This window comes from Heterocephalus glaber, unplaced genomic scaffold (genome assembly GCF_053883595.1).
Source record: "Heterocephalus glaber isolate CG9 unplaced genomic scaffold, H.glaber_assembly_v1.0 deba00001447, whole genome shotgun sequence".
Classification (NCBI taxonomy): domain Eukaryota; kingdom Metazoa; phylum Chordata; class Mammalia; order Rodentia; family Bathyergidae; genus Heterocephalus; species Heterocephalus glaber.
The window spans coordinates 5,782,119-5,803,892 of record NW_028258299.1 but is presented as its reverse complement, the minus strand read 5'-3'; the positions used below and the strand labels follow the sequence as shown (position 1 = coordinate 5,803,892).

The following is a 21,774-nucleotide window of genomic DNA, read 5'->3' as shown; positions in this document are numbered from 1 at the left end:
AAAAACAAAACAAAACAAAACAAAAGTTCATTTCGGCTTGGGGAATTTTCCTTTTTTAAAAAAAACATTGTTATTTAACGTACTAAAGCATTACTGTATCTCAGGGTTTTTTGACATTGACAACTATTTCAATAACTGATTTCCACTGCTTTAAAAAAATTATTTTTTATTTTTTGGTACTGGGGATCAAACTTGGGACCTTGCACTTTCGAGGCAGGCGGCAGCACCACTGAGCTAAATCCCCGGCCCAAACAATTTTTTTTTAAAGCATATAGGGTTTACCAGAATAGCAAAGGAATCTACAGCACAAAAAGAGTTAACAACGTCTGGCTAGTGTTTCAGGGCAGATGTCCTGAGCATCTGAGGACCCTATTCAAATTACCCCAGGCCTGTAGGTGGCTACTGTTCTGCTTTTACTAGCCATCTCACTCAGGAAGCCAGGCCTTGCAGGATAGTCCCCAGCACCCTAGCTTGGTGGGGTCTGCAAAGAGCCACCAGAAAAGGCCATCTGAGAAAGCGATCAGGACCTCTGACAGGCCTTCCCTCTTCCTGTCTGTCACTTCTGTGGCTTCCACTCCCCACAATGTTTACAGCACAAACCTCAAAACAGGAGGAATTTCTGGGTGTGGTGGTGCCCGCCTCTAACCCCAGCCCTTGGGAGGCTGGGAGATCTGTAAGTTCAAGGCAAGCATGAGCTACCTAGTGAGACCCTGTCTCAAAAAGGGGGTGGGGAATAAAAAGGGGGGCGGGGGATGTAGCTCAGTGGCACAGTACCTGCCTGGCAAGTGTGAGGTCCTGCATTCAATCCCAAGTAGAAAAGAGAAAGACTTGGGCTGGGGATTTAGCTCAGTGGTTTCGCTGCCTGCTGTACAAGTGCAAGGACCCGAGTTTGATCCCTGGTACCAAAAAAAAAAAAAAAGAGAAAGACTCAAGGAACTTCTGTGTACTGTATGCTTAGACTGAGAAAAAAGAGGTAATGGCTAAGGACTCCTAGGCCTCACTCCATGGCTGTAACTGGGGGAAGAAAAAATTCCCAAGCACTCTTACACTAAGGAAGGAGCCACTGATCACTTACTTCTGCTCTAGCTGCATCCGAGTCTTGACCATCCATATAGGGTTCATTAAGGAATTTGTGACAAAAGCTGGAAGAGAAGAGCACCAGAAAAAAGCATCAGTGAACAGTGGCTGGTGATATTAAAGCTGCCTACACTAAAGTCAGGATTTCAGTGGCTTAGTGGAGATGAATGGCAGGAAGCAGTTCCTGTCTATGCAGCCCATGGAAGGAAGCGACACACCCCTGAAATGTTACACCTGCTGCTTTTGGTGGATCCCAGAGAAACTGCTCAACTTCCAGGAGCCTTAGACTTTCCAACCTCTAGGTGGTGCTGTCGGTGTCTCTGTCAATCCCAAGGAAGACCTGTCTAAAAACTCAATTTACAAGTTTCAGATCCAGAAATGATTTGTTTTTAAAACTTACTGATTTAATCCAAAAGTTATCATACATCTAACCTAGAATAAAGAAATTGAATGTCCATTCACCTGAATTCAGACTTAGAAACTTAAAAATCCGAACCTATACTTCAGGAACCTGAAGCTTTAAGACAGCCCTGTGTAATACAGGAGCCACTACTTGTGGCTTCTGCACCTCCATGCGCTCACTGGCAGTGCAGCGGCCTGAGCCCAACTCTCCTCTAATGGCCTTTGCCCTCCAGAGTCCTGGGGAAGCTGGTTAATGAGACACCAGGAAGACACTGGCTTCAAAAGCTCCCTCAAGGTCTGCTTTATTTACCCACAGTCCTTCTAAGTTTATTTGTAAAAGTTACAAAACTGGTTAATAGCTTTAGTGAAACAGACCTGCTTTGGAATGCTACATGTCCTTGTTAGAGTTAAGTTAGAGTTATTAAGTGAAATTTCTTTCTTCTGTGAAATAGCTTTGCTTAATGTGATTTTCTATTCAAGGTCTAGATATCAAACTATAAACATAGCTGGGTTGCTGATAATTTCGAGAATAACAAAGGCAGATGAAACTGGCATATACACCTTATACTGTGGCAGAAGTGGATATTTTTCTAAAATGCCAATTTAAATTCTCTACAACACTTTTTTTTTTTGGTACCAGGGATCGAACTCAGGACCTTGCACTGGCAAGGCAGATGTAGTGCCACTGAGCTAAATCCCCAGCCCCTACAACACTTTTTGACTTAAACGGACAGAGACAGAGGCTTCTTCTCAGCAGTCTACAAGTCCACCTTCTTGCTGAGCCCTCCTGGGTGGGAAGCAGAATGACTGGAGCCCTGGAAACACCTCCAATCCCTGAACCTCACTGTGCAACAACCAGCTGTTAGGTGTGCCCACCTGATGTGGGGTGGGTGGGAGGAACAAAGAAAGCAGCTCGGTATTAGAAATAACTTAGTGGAGAAAGCAGAGAGACATGAAAAACATTGATATTCCTTTAAAAGAAATAAAAGAAGCACAACACTCGCGGATAGCATGCAGAATATGTAAAGTGACAGGGAGAATTAAAGTTTGAGAGTGGTCAGAGAAAATGAAACCAAGTTACAAATTGTTCTACTGTATGAATTCTAACAAAGCTTTTGAAAAATGAGTTTAGGTGCAAAAGAAGCAGAAAGGTAATATCTAATTCCTGGCAGAAGGAACAAAGCGTGCTTTGGAAAGTGACAGCCTTTTTGTCACTCTCTAAGGTAACATACCTGCAGAACCAGCGGAGAAAATATGCACAGTATTGCTGTTAGGCACGAAAATGCCATTAAATTGCTCTTTGGCTTTGGAGTAACATGCAAAGTACACAGCCCTGTTAGAACAAAGAGAGACTGCTGTGAAGAAATCACTGTGGCAGTGTAAAATACACCCATCCTCTGCAACCTCTGACAAAGTTAGGAAACTAAGGTGGGTGGGTGCGTGGGAAAGAAGCCCACGGAACCAGAGCATGGCCTCCCCACGCTCACACCCACCCGCCACAGGCACCATCAGCGAGTGCTGGTCTGCCTTGCAGAAGTGACTCCGTGGTGACGGAAGTGTCCAGTGTAACTGAGGAAAATGAGATTTGGGCAAAACACACGCACGGTCCTTTTACAGTCTTCATTCTGGATAAATGCTACTCCCTTACGCTCCAACATACACTGTAACTTCCCATGTACATTTCTAAAACACATCGCACTTGTTCTGCCTCACACCACAGTCAACCGTAATCTGAGCTGTCTCTGTGGACGCAGGATCAGTGGCTGGTGAAAGGGGCTCCATCACCACCCCCCCCCGCCGCCTCTGGGCTCTTCCCTGTCCTCCCTCCTGTGGGGGCCAAAGTGTGGGCTGCCTGAGTCCCCTGCCACGAGGGCAAAGGGTTCTTCCCTAGAGCTGCTGGCCAGTAGAGCCGCTGCAGACTTCATTGCTCACCACAGGAGCTGGGCTACTGCAGAGAGAGCCTGAAGGCCTTTGTTTGGGGCCAGGCTCCTGTCCTAGGCTCCGACGGAGCAGACCAGAAAAATGGAGTCATCCATGCTCCTCTGTTATCTGAGCTTTTCAGAAATCAGGGTTAAGCCAGGAGTGGTGGTGAACACCTGTAATCCCAGCACTTGGGAGGCTGAGCCACAGGGTCCTGTGAGTTCAAGGCCAGCCTGAACTACACAGTGAGATGCTCTCAAAAAAAAGAAAAACAGGGCCGGGGATTTAGCTCAGTGGTTCTGGCGCCTGCCTCGAAAACGCAAGGACCTGAGTTTGATCCCTGGTACCAAAAAAAAAAAAAAGAAAAGAAAAGAAAAGAAAAGAAAAAAAAAGAACAACAAAAAGAAATCAGATTTAGAGAAATAATGGATTCTCCAAAAGGGTCAGCCTCCATTGGCAGGATACTTTATAATGGAGTGCCCTCTGCTTAACCCTGTGAACAAGTAACCTGTGTCAGCCAAGGATTTTCTATTGCTTTGGCTCCCTGTTTGCTCCTCACAAGGAAAGTAACTCTGCAGTGTCCACAGCACTTTCTGATCGTTGTTTACACTTCTCACAGTCCTTCTGTCTATAAACCAACTTTTCCTGCTCAGCTCACCACAATAATTTCTATTTATGGAACAGTGTTGCCTGATTCCAGCACTGAAACTGAATCAAACAATCTCTCTCACACAGACACACACACACACAGACACACACACACACACACACACACACACACACACACACACACACACACACACACACACACACACACACACACAGAGTTACCTTCTCTTTTCTGCAAAGACCGGATAAACTGTTATTGTATCTGCGAGCTCCAATGTGGAACCACTGGCTACAGGTGAGTATTAAGTAACTAAAACATGGCTAGTGAGACTGAGGATCTAAATCTTTAATTTTTATTAGCTGAAATTTTTAAAAAAACAAGTCCAAGTGACCAGCAGCTACTATAGTGTGACAATATAGCTCTATAAATTTAAATAGGCTTTAAAAAGAAATAAGGCATGTAAAAACAACAAAAATGAAGATGTCGTTTTTATAGACAGTAAAAGCTAGAAGGCTTCAGGAGGCTGAGGCAGGAAGACTGCCATGAGTTTGAGGCCAGCCTGGGCTACACAGTGGGTACAAGGCCAGCCTCAACTACATAACAAGACCTTGTCTCAAAAAAAACCCCAAACAAACCCCAAAATAGAAGCCTTTTTCATAACCCTCAGGTCAGTGTTTCCAAGTGCACACTGTAAGTGCAGGTCTGAGTGTGCCCGGAGTCTGCCCTAACACGTGGCCAGGCAGCACCTGGTGCTGACCACACGAATGCTGAGGGCAGCAAACGCTGACTTAAGGGATTACAGGTGATGCCGGCAGATTCATTTTCATGCTTAATGAAGCAGCCGGAATCTCTCTCCAACACACTGAAAACACCCTCAGCTAATCACTGTCTCCTGTGGGAATGCAGGCAGATCCAAGTAGGAGAAACAAAGGCCCCATGCTTACCTTGAGGGTGCAACTCCGACCAAGTTTGGACCCAAGCCTCTAAAAAGTGACCTTGGTCCCTCCTTCTCCAGGATCGACCTGAGCGACAAGAAAAGATACACCTTTAAAACCCCTTGAGGAAGGGCCGGGGATTTAGCTCAGTGGTTCTGGTGCCTGCCTCGAAAGCACAAGATCCCGAGTTTGATCCCCGGTACCAAAAAAACAAAAACAAAAACAAAAAACCCTTGAGGGAGCTAGGCCTACCTGCCCTGATGAGATGACGACCTCGGACCAGCTTCGAAAAATTCAGTGTTTAAGGGACCCCAGATTCTTACCTGGTCCTATTACAACACAGGACCAAAGGGCTGGAGAACACCATCTCATTAACACAGGAAAAGCACACTGTGAAACCACTAGACAGACACAATTTCAAAAGGCCTTTTCCCTTCTCTAGGCAGAAGCCAGATGTTCAGGGTTCATCTACACCCTGCTTATTAAGGTAGGATGAGCAGCTGGCCCTACAATGTCCTCAATTATAAAAAGAGCCCATGACAAAGAGGTTCACTGATTTCTCTGGATGCCATTTCTTTTGGGTTTACTCCTTATTTGTAACAATCCCACCTTCCAGATCTTTAGCTGTTGTAGTAGAGCCCTAAGCAGGAAAATAAGGACTAGAAAAGCCTAGAAAGTTTCAAGTTACTTAAAGCCAAAGCTCAAATTCAAAGATAACACTGTGACTCGTTTTTCTTTTTAACTTTTTACATAGCCTAAAGTTTACCATTTTAACCTTTTTTTAAAGGACAGGTCAGGGTGGCCTTGAATTTGTGATCCTCTTGCCTCAGTTGCCTGAGTGTTGAAACTGCAGGTGTGCAGGATCATGCCAGGCTCATTTTAACCATTTTTAGGGTACAGTTCATTAGGGACATGGACACTATCGTGTAACTGCCACCACCACCTACCTCCAGAACCTCACATTCTCCAGCACAAAGTGTCCCCATGAAACACTCCCACCCCTACTGCCCCTTGAGCCTGTGGCAGCCCTTCGAGAGCCTGTCTCTGTGTATTTGCCTGTTCTAGACACCTGCTATCAGTGGAGCCGCATCCTGTCCTCATGACTGGTGTGTTTCACTCGGCATGGTGCAAAGGTCAGTGTCAGAATCCCCTTCTTTTTGAAGGCGGGAGGAATGATATTCTGCTGCTGTCCATCCACCCATTGTCAATGGACACTTCCTTTATCTACTCATCCATCAGTAGCTACCCGAGTTGCTTCCAACTTCTGTCGTGAGCAACACTGTTATGAACTTGAGTGTACAAGCACAGGATCTGTTTGAGTCCCTGCTTCTTTTTCTTTGTTAGCGGGGATCAAACTCGGGTCCTTGCACTTGCGAGGCAGGCGGCGGAACCACTGAGCTAAATCCCCGGCCCCCTTGAGTGCCTGCTTTTAATTCTTTGAGGTACATTCTGAGAAGCAGGACTGCTTGATCACATGGTCATTCTGTTTAATTTTTTGAGAAGCTGCCATACTGTTTTCCACAGGCGTTATGACCATCAGACATTTCTACCAGCAACACACAAGAGTTCTGCTTTCTGCATAACTTCATCAGCATGCTTTAAAAAAGGTTTAAAATGGTTTTTGATTAAATGGACCCAGGAAATCCTAAAACGGTTGTATAAAAAATTCTCCACTCCTACAGAGGTCTTCAGGCTGGTTAAATTTATTCTTTCCAATAGCTCAGTTTCCCATTGGTAGTAAATAAAATTTACGTTGCTTTACTAGGGTTTCTAATTTAACCTCCATTTCTTACTGAGAATTTTTATTTGATAACTAGTATCTTCCACCTGACAGGATTATAATCTGATCCAGACCACAAACAGTCACATCTAGTTCCTCTTTAACCTTCAATATGACTCTCTGGAGGTCAGAGTGAAAGGTCTTTATAGGGCCAGGGATTTAGCTCAGTGGTGGCACTGCCTGCCTGGCAAGTGCAAGGTTCGATCCCCGGTATCAAAAGACAAAAAAAGATAAAAACGGTCTTTATGGTTTTGTTTTTGTTTTTTCCTAGTACCAGGGATCAAACTCAGGACCTTGTGCTTGCCAGGCAGTTGCAGTGCCACTGAGCTAAATTACCAGCCCTTAAAAGGTCTTTATGTTGACAATGCTCCTGTAAAGCTAACAGTAAAGTGAATCTTATGAACTATCACTTCCACGTTTCCCATGGAGAAAATGTTTCCAAAACCAAGCAGAAACTTCAGGTGCAGGAGGGGAGCAGCTGCTGTTCTTTCTGTGGCATAGGGGGTGGTCATGGTACCGTCCTCTGCTGCCAGAGCTCTCTCCTGCCTCAGAGCACTGTGCAGCCTTCCACACTCTGCGTGCCCTAAATGTGCAACTCTGAATCTTAGCTTCCTTTCTCATTCTGAATGTTCATTTTTCAATTGGTTGAAATACAGAATATTTATACCTTTAAGAGCCTTCCTAAGGAACAGCAGGCCAGGAAATACACAAGAAAAAGGTATCTGGATTAGAAAAGAGAAAGGGAACCTCTCCATTCACAGATAGAATGATCTTATGTTGAAATACAAAGGAATTCACTTAAAAATTACTATAATAAGCCCTGCAAGGTTACAGGAAACAAGATCAATATATAAAAAGTGTATTTCTACACAGTAGCAAGAACCAATCTGAAAATGAAATTGAAAAAATAATTCCATTTGGGGCACATGTCTTTAGTCTCAGCTATTTGGAAGGCTGAGGTAGGAGGATGCCTTGAGTCTAGGAGTTCAAGGCCAGTCTAAGCAACACAGTAAGTCTTCATCGGGGGAAAGAAAAATATCCAAACAAATAAAAACCAATACCATTTACAATAGCACCAAAAAGAAGAGAACACATATCCAGAGAGACGTGAGCTAGATAAGCAGTTCCCAAGGGCTGGAGGGAGAATGGGGGAACAATTACTAATGGGTACACATTTCTTTTCGGGGGCCATGAAAATGTCCTGGAAGTAGTGGTGATGGTCACTAACTCTGAAATGTTAAAACCCTCCAAATTCTATACTTTAATACAATGAATTTTAAGGTATATAAATCTCGATAAAGCCATCATAATTTTAAAAGTGGTAAGCTAGACCTCCATTCCATGTATGTTAAAAATTACTCTACATAAGGGCTGGAGATTTAGCTCATTGGCACCATGCCTGCCTCACAAGTGCAACATTCTGAGTTCGGTCCCTGGTACCAAGATAAATAAATACATACATACAGTAATATCTCAGTTCAAAATTGCTCTAAAATATTAGGAGCAGTCTTTTCTAAGATCTTTTCCTTACCTGCAGGCATAAACCCAGGCACTTTTTTTTGTTTTTGTTTTTTGTTTTTTTGGTACCAGGGATTGAACTCAGGACCTTGAGTGTGCAAGGCAGGCGCAGCACCACTGAGCTAAATCCCCGGGCCTATTTGTTTCATTTTTTTGAGACAGGATCTTCCTTTGTAGTGCAGTTTCACCTTGAACTCACTATGTAGCTCAAGCTGGCCTCAAACTCATGGCAACCTTCCTGCCTCAGCCTCCTGAGTGTTGAGAATACAGGTGTGTGCCACAACACCTGGCCACAGGCAGTTTTAAGTGAGCCAAGACACTCCAAGTGTGTAGCCCAGACTAACCTGCTGGCCAAGCACAGGAGAAGGCCTGTCTCCCTACAAGGGGAGCAGATGTTTCATTTTTCTCCACTGTATTTGGGGAAGGTCAAAGCAATGAGTTTAAAGTAACCACACAACGGGATGTTATTCAACAAAAAAAAGGAGGAAGTACTGACACACATGGTGTGTAAGGAGGGTCTGAAGAAAATCAGGCTAAGTGAAAAAAGCCAGGTACATGAAGATACATACATGATATTACTTAGATGAAATGGAGAGAAGAGACAAATCCATAGAGACAGGAAGCAGGTTAGTGGGGTGGCTGCCTCGGGCTGGGGAACAAGGGTGGGAATGACTGCAAACAGGTAAAAGGGTTTCTTTTAGTGGGGATGAAAATGTTCTAAAATTAAATTAAATTGTGGTAACAGTTGCACAAAACTCTGTGAACATACTAAAAGCAAGTGAACTATATGCTTTTTGTTCCCTCGTCTAAGAGATGAGGTCTCCCTATGATGTCCAGGTGAGCCCAGAACTTCTGGGCTCAAGTGATCATTCTGCCTCAGCCTCCTGAGTAGCCTGGACTAAATCAAATGCTTTTCACAGATCAGTGATACAATCCGAAAATAGATTGTGGGATACTTAACAAGTAGTACAGTATATGATATGAAATCTCTTAACTGGGCACGGCGGCACTTACCAGCAATCCCGGGCACTTTAGGAGGCTGACGCAAGAGGGTCCCAAGTTTGAGCCCAGCTTGGACAACTTGGCAAGACCGTGTCTCAAAATGAAGAAATCAAAGCAAATCAAAAGTTCTTTTTAAAAATCTTACTACAGATCATAAAAATACCAGGCCCATAGTTTAAACCCATGAGGTTATAAAAAGCAGGAGAGAGGGTAAACACAATTCTTGGGACCCCATAAACACAGTGCTTCAGAATGAAATTCCTAGAGTCCCGTGAGTATCCACATTGGTCTGAAGTACGCCATCTGGCTCTGGACAGAGCATGAGAACTAGATGTTTTCAAGTCAAAATACTTTTACCATCTTTCTCAAAGCAGTGTTTTCAAAGGGCCAAGCTCTCTGAACAAGCGCTTCTCTCCACTCTCTGGCGCACAGGCCTCATAGAGATTTCCAAGTGCCAACTAATTCCGTGTGACAATCTTCAGGCTGAGATGTCAGCTGCAGTCCCCAGCACCGCATGCCGAGCAGCCCCGGGAGCCCTCGGAGGCCATCACAGGAATCTCGGGCCCAGGACCCGGAGCTGCTCATTCATTATGCAGCTGGGACTGCATGTCCTCGAGTGACTCCCTGAGCTGAGGTGGGACGGTCGCCACAGCGACATATTAAGCCTGGCACGGAGTCAGTGTGTTGCATAACCTGACTCTAATGGAGCTGGCTGTTCACAGCTCTCCTCAGGCACAGGCTTTGGCTATAAACGGTGCCCTCGGCCCAGGGATGGCACAGGGGCACCAGGCTGCCCTCACCAGTCAGCCCCACTCGTCCTGGGACAGAAGCTGGGACCTGGGCTGCATTTCTGTTTCCTCACCAGAGCTGGGGCACAAGATGCAGACCTGCAACTGAGCACTGGTCTGCACACGGCAGGCTTTCAGAGACCCTGACACTCGGGACTGCTCGGATCAGGGAGAACTCGGAAAGGCAAACACTAATGTTATGCCACAGCAGTTTAAAAGACAGGAGTTCTGTTAAAGAAAAAATTAGGCCAAAAGACTTTTTTAAAAAGCAGATACCTGAAACAAACATTATTATTCTTTTTTTTATAAACATTATTATTCTTGTAAATTTAATAATGAGAGCCTGAATTTAACATCTTGCTTTTTCTTTTTACCTCACAATATTCAAAGGACAATGGAGATTATTTCTTCTCTGACCGGTTAGTCTGAGACACTGGCACACAATGATTTGTATTTTGAAAATAAACTTCCTGTAAATAAACTCTGTCTGACAAATCTCTTAAAGCAGCACTCTCTGAAAGAGTATTCAAGTAACAAGCAGCAGAGGTTTAGACAGACGACTGGGCTTTTATTTATTTTTTGAGACAGGGTCTCTCCATGTAGTTCAGGCTGGACTTAAACTCGCTATGTAGCCCAGGCTGGTCTCGAACTGGCGCTGATCCCCCTGCCTCAGTCTCCCGAGCACTGGTATTACAGGTGTGCACCACGGGCCAGGGTCCAGGCTTTTACTGTACAAACGTGGACAGAAGCCGTGATGGGCTCTTTGGTAAGAAGGCCTGGCTGTCAGCCTGCTGGCAGAGTCCGCATGCAGAGTCTCTGCAGACCTTTGCCCCTGCCTTGGCCCAGGGCTGACAGCATAGGCCAGGCAAGGGGCAGACTCTGCTTTCAGGGCTTGGCCACAGGAGGCAGCAGGTCTCTAGCTGTCTGCTAAGGCTAGGGAACATGATACTCACTCCTCTTCTGCCATGCCACCAAGAAACTTGGTCACCGTCTCACGTTTCAAAAGCACAGAAAGCTGGGTGTGGGGGTGCACACCTGTGACACCAGCACTCAGGAGGCTGAGGCAGGAGGATCACTGTGAGTTTGAGGCCAGCCTGGGCTATGCAGTAAGACCCTGTGTCATGCACACCCCCCCCGAAAAAAAAGCACAGAAAGCACCTCCCATGGGGACAGCAGCCAATACTTATTTACGTGTGTGTGTGTGTGTGTGTGTGTGTGTGTGGCGCTGTTAGCCCTTTCCATGCCCTGCCTACAGCCCCGCCCTAATCTGTTCAGACACTGTGCTGTGGTGACACTCGAGCTGCTGGGTGCCAACTCAGTGATCAGCACAGACAAGTGCCCCCCCAAGGGGGCTGGGGGTGCACTGAAAGGAGTAAAGCAAACTGCTGCCCGGCCGGGGCCAAGTGCTGGGGAGAGCCTGTAGAAGGCAGGCACGGAGTGGGGTCCAGTTTAACGCGGGGACACTGCAGGGCCTTTCTGCAAAGGTGACAAAGCCAGCAGACCGTGTGCAGTAGAAGGACCTGCAGAGGTGGGAAACACTCTGGCCTTTTAAGGAGCAAGGCATCTGGAGGGCGAGAGGGGGAACAGAGCCGAAGGTGCAGCCCCCAGCAGGCTTCGGGGACAGGGACGGCGAGAGCTAAGTCTCAGGCAGGGCATGAGGGGCCCAGTGCAGTGACACAGGGGACAGGACAGAGCCACAGGACAGCAGCAGGGAGGCAGGCGCAGGGCCAGCTTCCGCATGGACTCTGAAGGTGGAGTCCTCAATGAGCTTTGGGGTTGGGAGAAAACCCGAAGACCCCCTAGGCCCTGGGTCTGCATGGCTGCCAGTTGCTCCAGCTGAGCCACGACAGCGCAGTGGGGCCAGGACTTTGCTGTGACCTGTTGTGTGGCTCTGCTATCACACGGGTGAGCAGGAGAGAAGCTATCACATACTGGTGGTGTCTACAGCCACCAGACCCAGGGCCATCACCAGGGAGCGGCTGCTGCTCAGTGGGGAGCTCTGAGCCCGGGACCCTCCAGCAGCAGACATAGCAAAGAAGCAGCTGAGGTGCTGGTCCAGGACACAGTCCTGGTGTCTCTGAGCCGGAAGGCCCACAACTCCATGGCCAGCACCAGAAAGACGAGGCAGCTCAGCCTCCAGTCTGGGGCTCTTTTGGTGATGGTTTTTTTTTTATTCTACCCTTGGCTGCTCCAAATAAGTCAGCCACACATCCAACATGACTTGGGTATGCTCTTTCCTTCTAATCTGCACAGGGTTAACAGCAGGCCTCAGTGCTGATCTGTTGAGGGTGTTGTGAAAAACCCAAGAAATACATGGTACTATGTGCAAGTAATCTTTTAAAACTGGGCCTGGGGCTGGGGATTTAGCTCAGTGGTTCCACCGCCTGCCTCGAAAGCTAAGGATCAGAGTTCAATCCCCGGTACCAAAAAAAAAACAAAACAAAACTGGGCCTGGTGGCTCATGCCTGTAATCCCAGCACTCGGAAGGCTGAGGCAGGAGGACTGAAAAGCTGCCTCCATAGCTCCCAGCTTGTATGTTTCCGTGCCTGTCCCTACCCTCCTGATCCTGAGTCTCCCCAGCCCCACCCTCTTAGTATTTAACTTAAAAACTGAGTCCCCTGGACTCTCCGGAAGGCCTCCCTCTCCCAAGTGAACTTCACTTCTCACGTGGAACCTGGCGCCCAGCAGGCTGTACCCAGCTTAGTGTGACATGACACCTTCGGTAGGTGTGCTCACAGAGAAAACGTGCTTGGAGATAAGCAGGCGCTCAGTCCCTTCTCTACATCGGCACCCAGTGTGTGGTCCCTAGGACAGGGCCTCTCCCTCACTGCTTCCTGCCCCAGTGGTCCTCAGCTGCATGTCCTTCCCGGGAAACCACGCCTTTCTTGAACACATCTTCCCTTCCCGAGGGAACATTGCAGTCTGAGTACTGCGCTGAGTTGAATTCAACTCCTATTTACTAAGCATCCCTTTTAAAGTAGGTCCTAAGCTAAAAATCAGACTGCCCAGTGCTCTTCTGAATTTTGAAATTCCGAGGTGGTACTAGGGACGGAGCTCAGGGGCACTCCACCACTGAGCTATGTCCCTATCCCTTTTTATGTATTTTTGTTTGTTTTTTTGAGACAGGGTCTCACTATGCCATTCAGGCTGGCCTTGAACTCACCATGTAGCCCAGGTTGACCTCGAACTCAAAGAGATCCTCTTGCCTCAGCCTCCCAAGTGCTGGCATCCCAGGTGTGCGCCACCACACCTGGCTCCTTACTTTTATTTTGAGACAGGATCTCACTAATTTGCCTGGACAGAACTCAAATGTGTGACTCTCCTGCCTGGGCCTCTCTCACTGCCATGATCACAGGCATGTGCTACTGTGCCCAGATGCTCTTCTGAGTATTTTCATTTTGCTTTAACCTTAAAGATCAATAGGCTAAACTCAACTTAGGAATACTGAGCTACTTTGTAAACAAAATGAGGTATTTTTCCTGCAGTGAAAATAATAAATGGGTAGGCAGCCTAAATATAAAGCAGAAAACTTTCCCATAAATTCACAATTATTTCCAAATAAACAGTAAAAACACATTTCATTTCTGTATTACTTCCTCTTAAAGTGGTCGAAACCTTTGTCTTATCCAATATAAGTCTTTACCACTCCTTATTCTCTTTGCAGCCCTCAGAGATTTGAGGAAGAACTGCAGCACAGGTTCTGGGTTTGCTCTGCATTCAGCTTACTCAACTGTCCCAGGGTGTCGGTGGGTCATGCACACAGCCCCACCCCTGCCCAGGAACCTGGTCTGAGGCAGAAGTGCTGGGAAGAAGCCTCGCCCTTCAGTTTTCCCAGTGTGGAGGCTGTGGAGGGCTCCGGAGGCCTTGGCTGCTCCCCAGGAGGGGCGGGGCAGGGCAGGGCGGCCATGTGGCGGCAGGGACAGCACAGGGCTGAACTTACTTGAGAACCTGCAGGAGCCCAGGTGTCACGGAGGCTGGTCTCACCACCCCGGCCCCGCTGATGGTCCCCAGGTGAACTTGTGGGTAATAGACAGTCCGCAGAGCCAGCCGCGAGGACTGCAGCCTGGTCTTGATGACTTCCAGTGGACACGTGAAGATGGCACCGATTGTGCCCCCACACCTGCAAGACAGGACGCCTCAGGTCAGGATGCAGACCCAACCCCCAGCTGGCAGAGCGCAGAAAGGGACATGGTTCACTTAGCAACGCTCAGACCCGTGCTCAGGGAGGTGTAAGTAAAAAAAAGGTGAAATTCCAGACCCAGAGAGAGTCATGTCACACATGCTTCTGTGTGAGTCCTGCCCCCACTCCCGTGTGGTGGTGCCTGGCGGTCCTGTGTGTGCATAAAGCAGTTTCCTCCCGTTGGGACACCAGGCCATTTCCCATCTCCCTGTCATGCTGCAGTGGATGTTCTAGAAAGACACCTTTGCACGCCCTAACCAAACTCAGCTAACGCTGCTGCCTGGGAAACCCCTGCTCACCTTTACTCAAGAACAGGTGGGGCTGCACTGAAAACCAAAGCTTACTGTTTCCTCAGTCTCGCTGCTCTTCACAATGAACGGATGGGCAAAGCTACAATCTTACTAAACACTTTTCTTCAGGACAACTCAACTTACTTATCCTAAAAACCGACTTCCGTCTTCTCTTACACACATCCAGGAAATCACATTTGATGGTTAGTTGTAAGGAACTGTGCCACATACCATCTAATGTCACCGTCCGCATTGCCAGGAATGGGATGGAAAACACTGAGCTACAGTGAGGCGGGTCCTTGAGGTCAGGACCAGGGGTCTTACTCATCTCTGCATCCCTGGATCAGGACAAGGATTCTCGCTCAGCCAAGGGTTATTCAGCAGAGACCTCCTGGAGGACGCTGTCAAGGCATGTAAATGTGTGCTCCTGACCTACGGCCTGCTATCTCACACCAGACCGGAGCCCTTCTTGGGGCTGTGCATCTGTCCATCCGTCGGTCCGTCCATCCCTGCACTTAGTGACAGTGTAGCGCCTGGCACATACAGGAGTTCAATCAACATGATCTGGTATCAGCAGCTCTAGCCAGGAAACGGAAGACCAGGAAGCAGCAGTCTGCCATTGCAGAACATTTATTCAGCCCTCTCATGCCACTGGATGTCAGTGTTGGAAACCTGGAACCAAAGCCAGCACCTCCCACAGGCTAAGGTAATGGATGAATGAAAATCTCTGTGCAGAATTTAAAAAGAGAGACTGGAGTTCTGCCTAGCACGAAGCAGTGTCACAGGTGGGCCCTGGATGTGAGCTGCTTAGTGACAGCACTTCAAATGCCAGCCGCTGAATGGCTGCTCAGTGTCCAGCACCCAGCTCTCCAGCAGTCACTGCGGTGGTAGGGGCCACTGCCAATCCCAGCATATAACAGGCGTCTGTGAGGCAGGACAGACAAAAAGTGCCAATGGGGAGGGGTAAGAGCAGGAAAATCTGCTTCAAGATCATAATTTATGCCAAGTTGAGCTGTTTATCTACTAGACAGTATTTTTTAAACTGTTAGCCAAAGCCCATCAATCATGAAAGCAGTTCAGGGATTAAAATTAGAACCAGAAGGTCTCACTGAGGATACAGACAGATCTTCCCTCTTTTAAGGACCGCATTCCATGTACTGGTCACTAAGTGAGGAACTGTGTTAGTACGTGCAATACCGTATTCAGAACACAGAAGCAGTCCAGGGAAACTCCCACTTGGTGACTGCATCTGTTCACCTGACTCTTACATGCAGCACTGTCGTGGGTAACAGAACACAGAACTGCAGGACTGTACTGTACAGAACAGTCACCAAGAATTACAGTGTTGTGTAAACAAGGTGTGCCGTGCCAAAATGACAGAGGCGCTGTAAACAAGGTGTGCAGGACCGTACAAAAGAAAAGACGGTTGGAAGTCTGAGCAGGGTGCCTTAGCCATGAGTCCAAACAGTCATTAATCAGGTACAGCGTGTCGTTAAGTGAGAGCTATCTGCACTTATTCAAAGTGACAAAGTGTTCAATCCAAAACCCAAATCCAGATGCTGTCTCCAAACCCTAAGTCATTTCCACCATCCAAGGGACCCGTTTTTGCAGTGTTACAGAAAGACAGCAATTGCTGCATACAGAGAGTTATACGCGGTTTAGTTAGCTGATTTAACACACAAAGAACGGAAAATTGCTGATGTCTAGGTCTTTTAAACTCCAGTAGGAAACCTGTGATCAAGAGGAATTGGGAGCCTCACTTGACACTGGTTGGCACGATCAGCATTAAGCAGCAGAATGCATATAAAGAAACAGGACAGGGCCGGGGATTTAGCTCAGTGGTTTCGTTGCCTGCCTAGCAAGCTCAAGGACCCAAGTTTGATCCCCGGTACAAAAAAAAAAAAAGAAACAGGACATAATGGGGAGTGTTTTTAAAAGGAGGTTAAAAAAAACCCCTAACTTTCTAACCCATGTCTATTCATACACAATAAATCACTCTTATCTATTATAATACTAACCACTTGCTTTAAAAATATAACACCAAGCCGGTTGTGGTGGTGCATATCTGTAATCCCAGCACTCCAGAAGGCTGAGGCAGGAGGATGGCATGTTTGCGCCCAGTTGGGGCAACTTAGTGAGACCGTGTCAGAAAATAAAGAAAACAGAAAAACACCAGGGATGTAGCTCTGGATGAGGCCCTAGATTTGATCCCCCGTACTGAGGCACGGGGATACACACATATCAACTCCAGGTCAGTTTCTGGGTAATTCTTTCATCAGCAAGGCAACAAGTTCAAAGCCAGGACCAACAAACCACCTTTGCACTGGCGGAAGTCAGGTGCACTCCTCACTCTTACCGACCGCCATCCAAATCCATGCCATCGATTGGACCATGACTGGCGGGAACTGGCCAACAAAGCTGCCTTTCCGACAGCGAGTGGCCACTCTGAGGGCGGCAGGTCCCGGTCACTAATTCCCTGGTCACCATGCTGTACAGGACGACCAGGGTGGAAGGAGGTGGTGGGGAAGAGCCCGGGCTTTTGGGCCACGTCCCCTGGTGAACAGGGTGCTAGAAGGTGCCTTATTTCAAGGACAGGGGACGCAGCAGAACAAAGAGCCAGGCGGCGCTGCCACCCAACACTGCAGCTGAGGAGTAGGACTGAAACTGAGCTGGGCTCAACAGGCAAGCCCCTCGTTCCTGCTAGAAGAAAACCCCTAGATGTAAACTGCCCACAGGATGTTTCTGAGCCATGAGGCTGTGTCAGACACATCGTCATTAAATACCTTTAATTAGAAATAACAAGCTCTGATAGTAAACTAACATTTCCAAGCCGGTCAGTGGCTCATGCCTGTCATCCCAGCACTTGGGAGGCTGAGGCAGGAGTTCAAGGCCAGCCTGAACTACATAGCAACCCTGTCTCAAAAACTCATAAGACCAAAAGCAAAACAAAGCAATGATAAACTAACATTTCCAAAGAAGAGCCTTTCTGAAATCTAAAGCATTTCCTAGTAGAATGTTTCAAGTATCTTTCAACTCAGCTGGGAGCAGTAGTGCATACCCATAATCCCAGCATTCAAGAGGCTGAGGTAAGAGGATCACTGCAAGTGCAAAGCCAGTCTGGGCTACACAGTGAGTTCAAGGCCAGCCTGAGACTGGGAGTCCTTGTCTCCCAGTCTAGGGTGAGGGCCCCCCCAATCTATATTATATAAATATATGTCAGTTTGACAATTTATGAATCAAAATGCAGAAGGCATTCATTTTTCTAAAGAGATATGAAGATGAAATACTGACTCATCTGCACTGGCCTTCCAGAGGTTTCTAAAGCTATAACCATAAGGGTGGGGCATGTGCTTAGCCTGTCTGAGGCCCTGGGTTCAACCCTGGGTGTCACACACAGAAATCAATCACAAATAATTTTTCAAAAAATATTCAAGTCCAGAGCACTGAAGATGACAACACATTACATCGTTTGCAGAGAAAACGTTCCTGACATTCTGGACTCTGTGCACACACACGGCACCTGGCTTGGAGCCCCAGGAAGCAGCTCTGCTGAGGCCGGGTCCTACAGTCTGGACGCAGCTTCCCCGGAGTGTGACGCAGACGGGCAGACATCCCTGCTGCCTCCTCTCAGCTGTGCTCTGCCGAATCCCCTGCTCTCACTGCATCGCGGACAGACTGGTCACGTTCAGCCCACTGCCCACCTCCCTCTGCCACTGCCAGACAGACCTGTGACGTGAGCGGACTCAGCCTGCTCTGTCACTTCCTCTGCCTTTCTGCTGAGGCTCTTTGGGCTTGGGGATGGGTCATGTGACCAGCCCTTGCCTGGGGTGGGTCCCTCTGGCTGTGTGCTGTATTAGGGGCCCTGGGGAATGCTGGGATTTCAGTATGGACAGAGGTTGCCCTCGTCCTCCCATGGGTCCCCACAGAGCACCATCCCCAAGTTCCTGTCTGCTTTCCTGGGGACCTCGAGGCCATCTAGGTGCCCTCCCTTGCTCTGACCCACATGCTCCTCAACACTGAGGCAGGGTGGCCACTGGCCTTCCTGTGCCCTCCAAGAGCCAGCGAGACTGGCCTGGGGCTGGAAGTCCCCGCATCCCTCCCCAGATCCTTTGAGTCCTGCAGGCGACGAGGCAGCAACCCCGCCCAACCCGGCCCCAGAGAAGCTTCCAGACTCTCAGCCTGACAGTCTGCAGCCCAAGCTGTTAGGGGCTAGAGCGGGGACAGTAAGATCCCCTCAGCACACCCAAGACCTGGTGAGGACAGCCACAGCCTTTCTTCTTGTGAGCAGTCAGGGTCCTGGAGGCACAGGTGGCCACACTCACATTCACTCCCTAATGACACAGAGCTCCACCTGACGGGACAGCGATATGCTAGACCATACCCTCAGAGTGGGGGCATCCTCCACGAGACCTGCATGAAAATCCCCTGGTGTACAGCAAGGAAATATTACAGAGAAACTTGAACTTACTGCGATCCTCCTGCCTCAGCCCTGCCAAGTGCTGGGACTACAGGTATGCACCACCACACCCTGTGGTGTGGAGGTTTTACATGTATAAAATAGCATGATATAATTATACATGGAGAGATGCACAAACATCTTAATAATAGGGCACTGCTGCGTAAGGGCAAGGACCCGAGTTCGATCCTTGCTACCAAAAAAACCCAAACAAACTTGAAGTCCATTCTAGACCAGTGGTTCCTTGCCTGGGCATTTTGCCCCTATGCCCAGTGACATCCTGCAGTGTCTGAAGACTTTTTGGCTACTGAAATGGAGTGGGGGCTGTAGCCAGCACAGGCCCCTCCAAACACGCCTCTCAGGGCCCCAGGTGGACACTGGTCTGGAGGCAGTGAAACCAGGGCTGGGCACCTGCTCCCTTCACCCTCTGTCTTGACCAGACCCTGGTTTCTTATGCCACCCAGGGCAGCTGGGAAGACGCCTGGGTCTAGTTCCAGCTTCGACTCACTTAAGCCCAGCCAGAGTGAAAGCCACTGTGCCATGCTCTGTTCAGGCCAGGGCGCGTGACCCGTCAGAGATGCAGCACCTGTTCCTGAGCAGGGACTGGTTCAAAGGTGGGCGCACCCAAGCTGCCACTTGGAGTGAAACCCAAGACCTGCTCAGGGAGCAGACAGACACAGGGGCTGTGGGGAACCTCGATGGGTCGGGCAGACACCAAAGCCAGCTTCCAGCAGCTGCAGACAGGTCCCTCAGGGACACTGGTGAGCTGAGCAGATCAGCCCTCCCCGAAGCCTGTTCTGGCAGGGAGTGATTTTTTTTTTTTTTTTTTTAAGGCTAAAGGGTTTATTTAGCTCACAGTTTGTAGAAGTTTCAGTCCATAATCAGCTGGCTCCAAGACACAGTGGCACAAGGCAGAGAGGCATCACAGAGGAGAAACAGTTCATGGCACCCACAAAAGCCAAGTGATTCTTACTACAACCCAAAAGGCTCCTATGAAACCCCAGTCAAATGTACGCCTGTCTTTTTCAAGAAGGCACTTCGTGTGCTACTATTGCAGCTAACCTTGCATCGAGCTAGGGAGTCATGTTTGTAGTAGGGCATGTTTCCACCAGCCAGGAGGAAACTTCCGGGACATTAATTCAATCCACCCCTGGAGGATACTGCTCTGTTACTGCTGCCAAAGTCCAGGGAAAGCTCTGGGACACTGTCTCCGTGAAAACTGCCAAAAGGTTGGAGAGGGCAGCGGAGAAGCAGAGAGGGTGCGGTGACTACATGACACGTAGAGGAGCTGGCACGGGAGAGCTCCACCCGGCAAACACAACCCCAAACCATTACCTGCATTTGTTCGCTGCTGTTTCTCTACCGTCTCTCATTTTCCTCTCCAGAACAGGTGCCGTGTGTACTACACAGAGGCCCATCTGACCCACCTGCACTGGTGGGTTTCTCCCCGTGGAGGAGCCGCTTGTCCTGCAGTTCACTGCCCAGCAATGTTGCACCATCACTGCTACAACCCATACACTGGGCTTTCCCACCATTTTCACGTGGTCACACAGAGCTACATACAAATTTTAAATTATGTACACAGGCTTTACCTTTCATCTCTTAGTTTCAAATAACCAGGACAATGGTTAAAACCTGAGTTTTCAACAAAAACCTGTTTCCTGTGCATACGCTCACATTAGGCACCAAGATCAAGGCTAATGTGCTCTTTGTTACAAGAACTGTTGCCCAGCTGGTGGCAAACCGACTTCCACACACACAGCTTGTACCTTTGTACAAAATGAGCCCTGCCCATGGTGATGCTGCCAGGCACCCACAATCCTGCTCACCTTCAGAGCTGCAGTCATCTGTCCTTCCATCTGCTTCTTCTGTCGCTCCTACTTGAAAAAGTTACTTTTCTGTATACACCATAATTTTCTGGGAAGTTTTTATTTCAATACTGTGCATGAGATTTTGAGGACACAAATTCTATATTCACTCAAAATGTAATAGGTTTTTATGTAGCTAGTTCTTCAAACGCTATTTCCTGTATTTCACTTCATTTGGAAAGAAAATTTAAAATAGCACTGCAAACGAATAAGTACTTTCTGAACCTGAGGAGAGTCTTATCTTTCACAAATAGACAAATGCAAATTAACATTACCTTATGCCAATATAGTTTTAGCAGATCTTAACAAGGAACCAACTTTAGGGCCAGGGATTTAGCTCAGTGGTGCTGCCACCTGCCTTGCAAGCACAAGGTCCCAAATTTGATCCCTGGTACCAAAAAAAAAAAGAACCAATTTTGCAATTCACAAATAATCCAAGCACTGCTTCTCTACCTGGGATGACTTAGGCCACATTAATCTACACCTCTGGTAAGATGAATGAGACCTTTCTTTCACTTAATCAATCACTTAACGCCTTCCTCCTGAAGCTTCCATTCTACTGGGAATTTCCTACCCAAATACCACAAAATTTAAAAAAAATATCCGTAACATATATGAATACACTGGAAGAAATCAAAGTCAATTTATATTCATAGCAGTATATACAAGCACTTCTAGATAGCACTACACTCAAATTATGCACACCCTATATTTATCAAAAATTCTTTAAGCATTTCAAATAAGCCTTGTACCTCTTCTACACCGTTCCTCTAGAAAACAGATCAACTTGAACCACCTCTGTATTCCCTCAGGCCTCAGTGTAACTTCTGGCTGCTACAGATTTCATTGTGGGGACAAACAGCACCACAGTGTACCTAGTGACCACTCCACAATGGGGAAGCGCTGAATTCTGAACCGGTTGGATTCCACACTTAAGACCCTGAAGAT

The 21,774-nt window shown here is 47.8% G+C and overlaps 1 protein-coding gene across 1 annotated transcript in view; it reads right to left on the bottom strand.

Moving 5' to 3' along the window:
• Positions 1-21,774, bottom strand: part of Slc25a33 (solute carrier family 25 member 33) — a 30,025-nt gene that overhangs the window by 4,458 nt on the left and 3,793 nt on the right. The window contains exons 2-5 of the mRNA XM_004863653.4: positions 13,973-14,152; positions 4,954-5,031; positions 2,712-2,812; positions 1,076-1,142 (exon numbers count right to left, since the gene is read on the bottom strand). Of these exons, the coding sequence (XP_004863710.1) occupies positions 1,076-1,142; positions 2,712-2,812; positions 4,954-5,031; positions 13,973-14,152 (426 nt within the window). The remainder of the gene's footprint in view (positions 1-1,075; positions 1,143-2,711; positions 2,813-4,953; positions 5,032-13,972; positions 14,153-21,774) is intronic.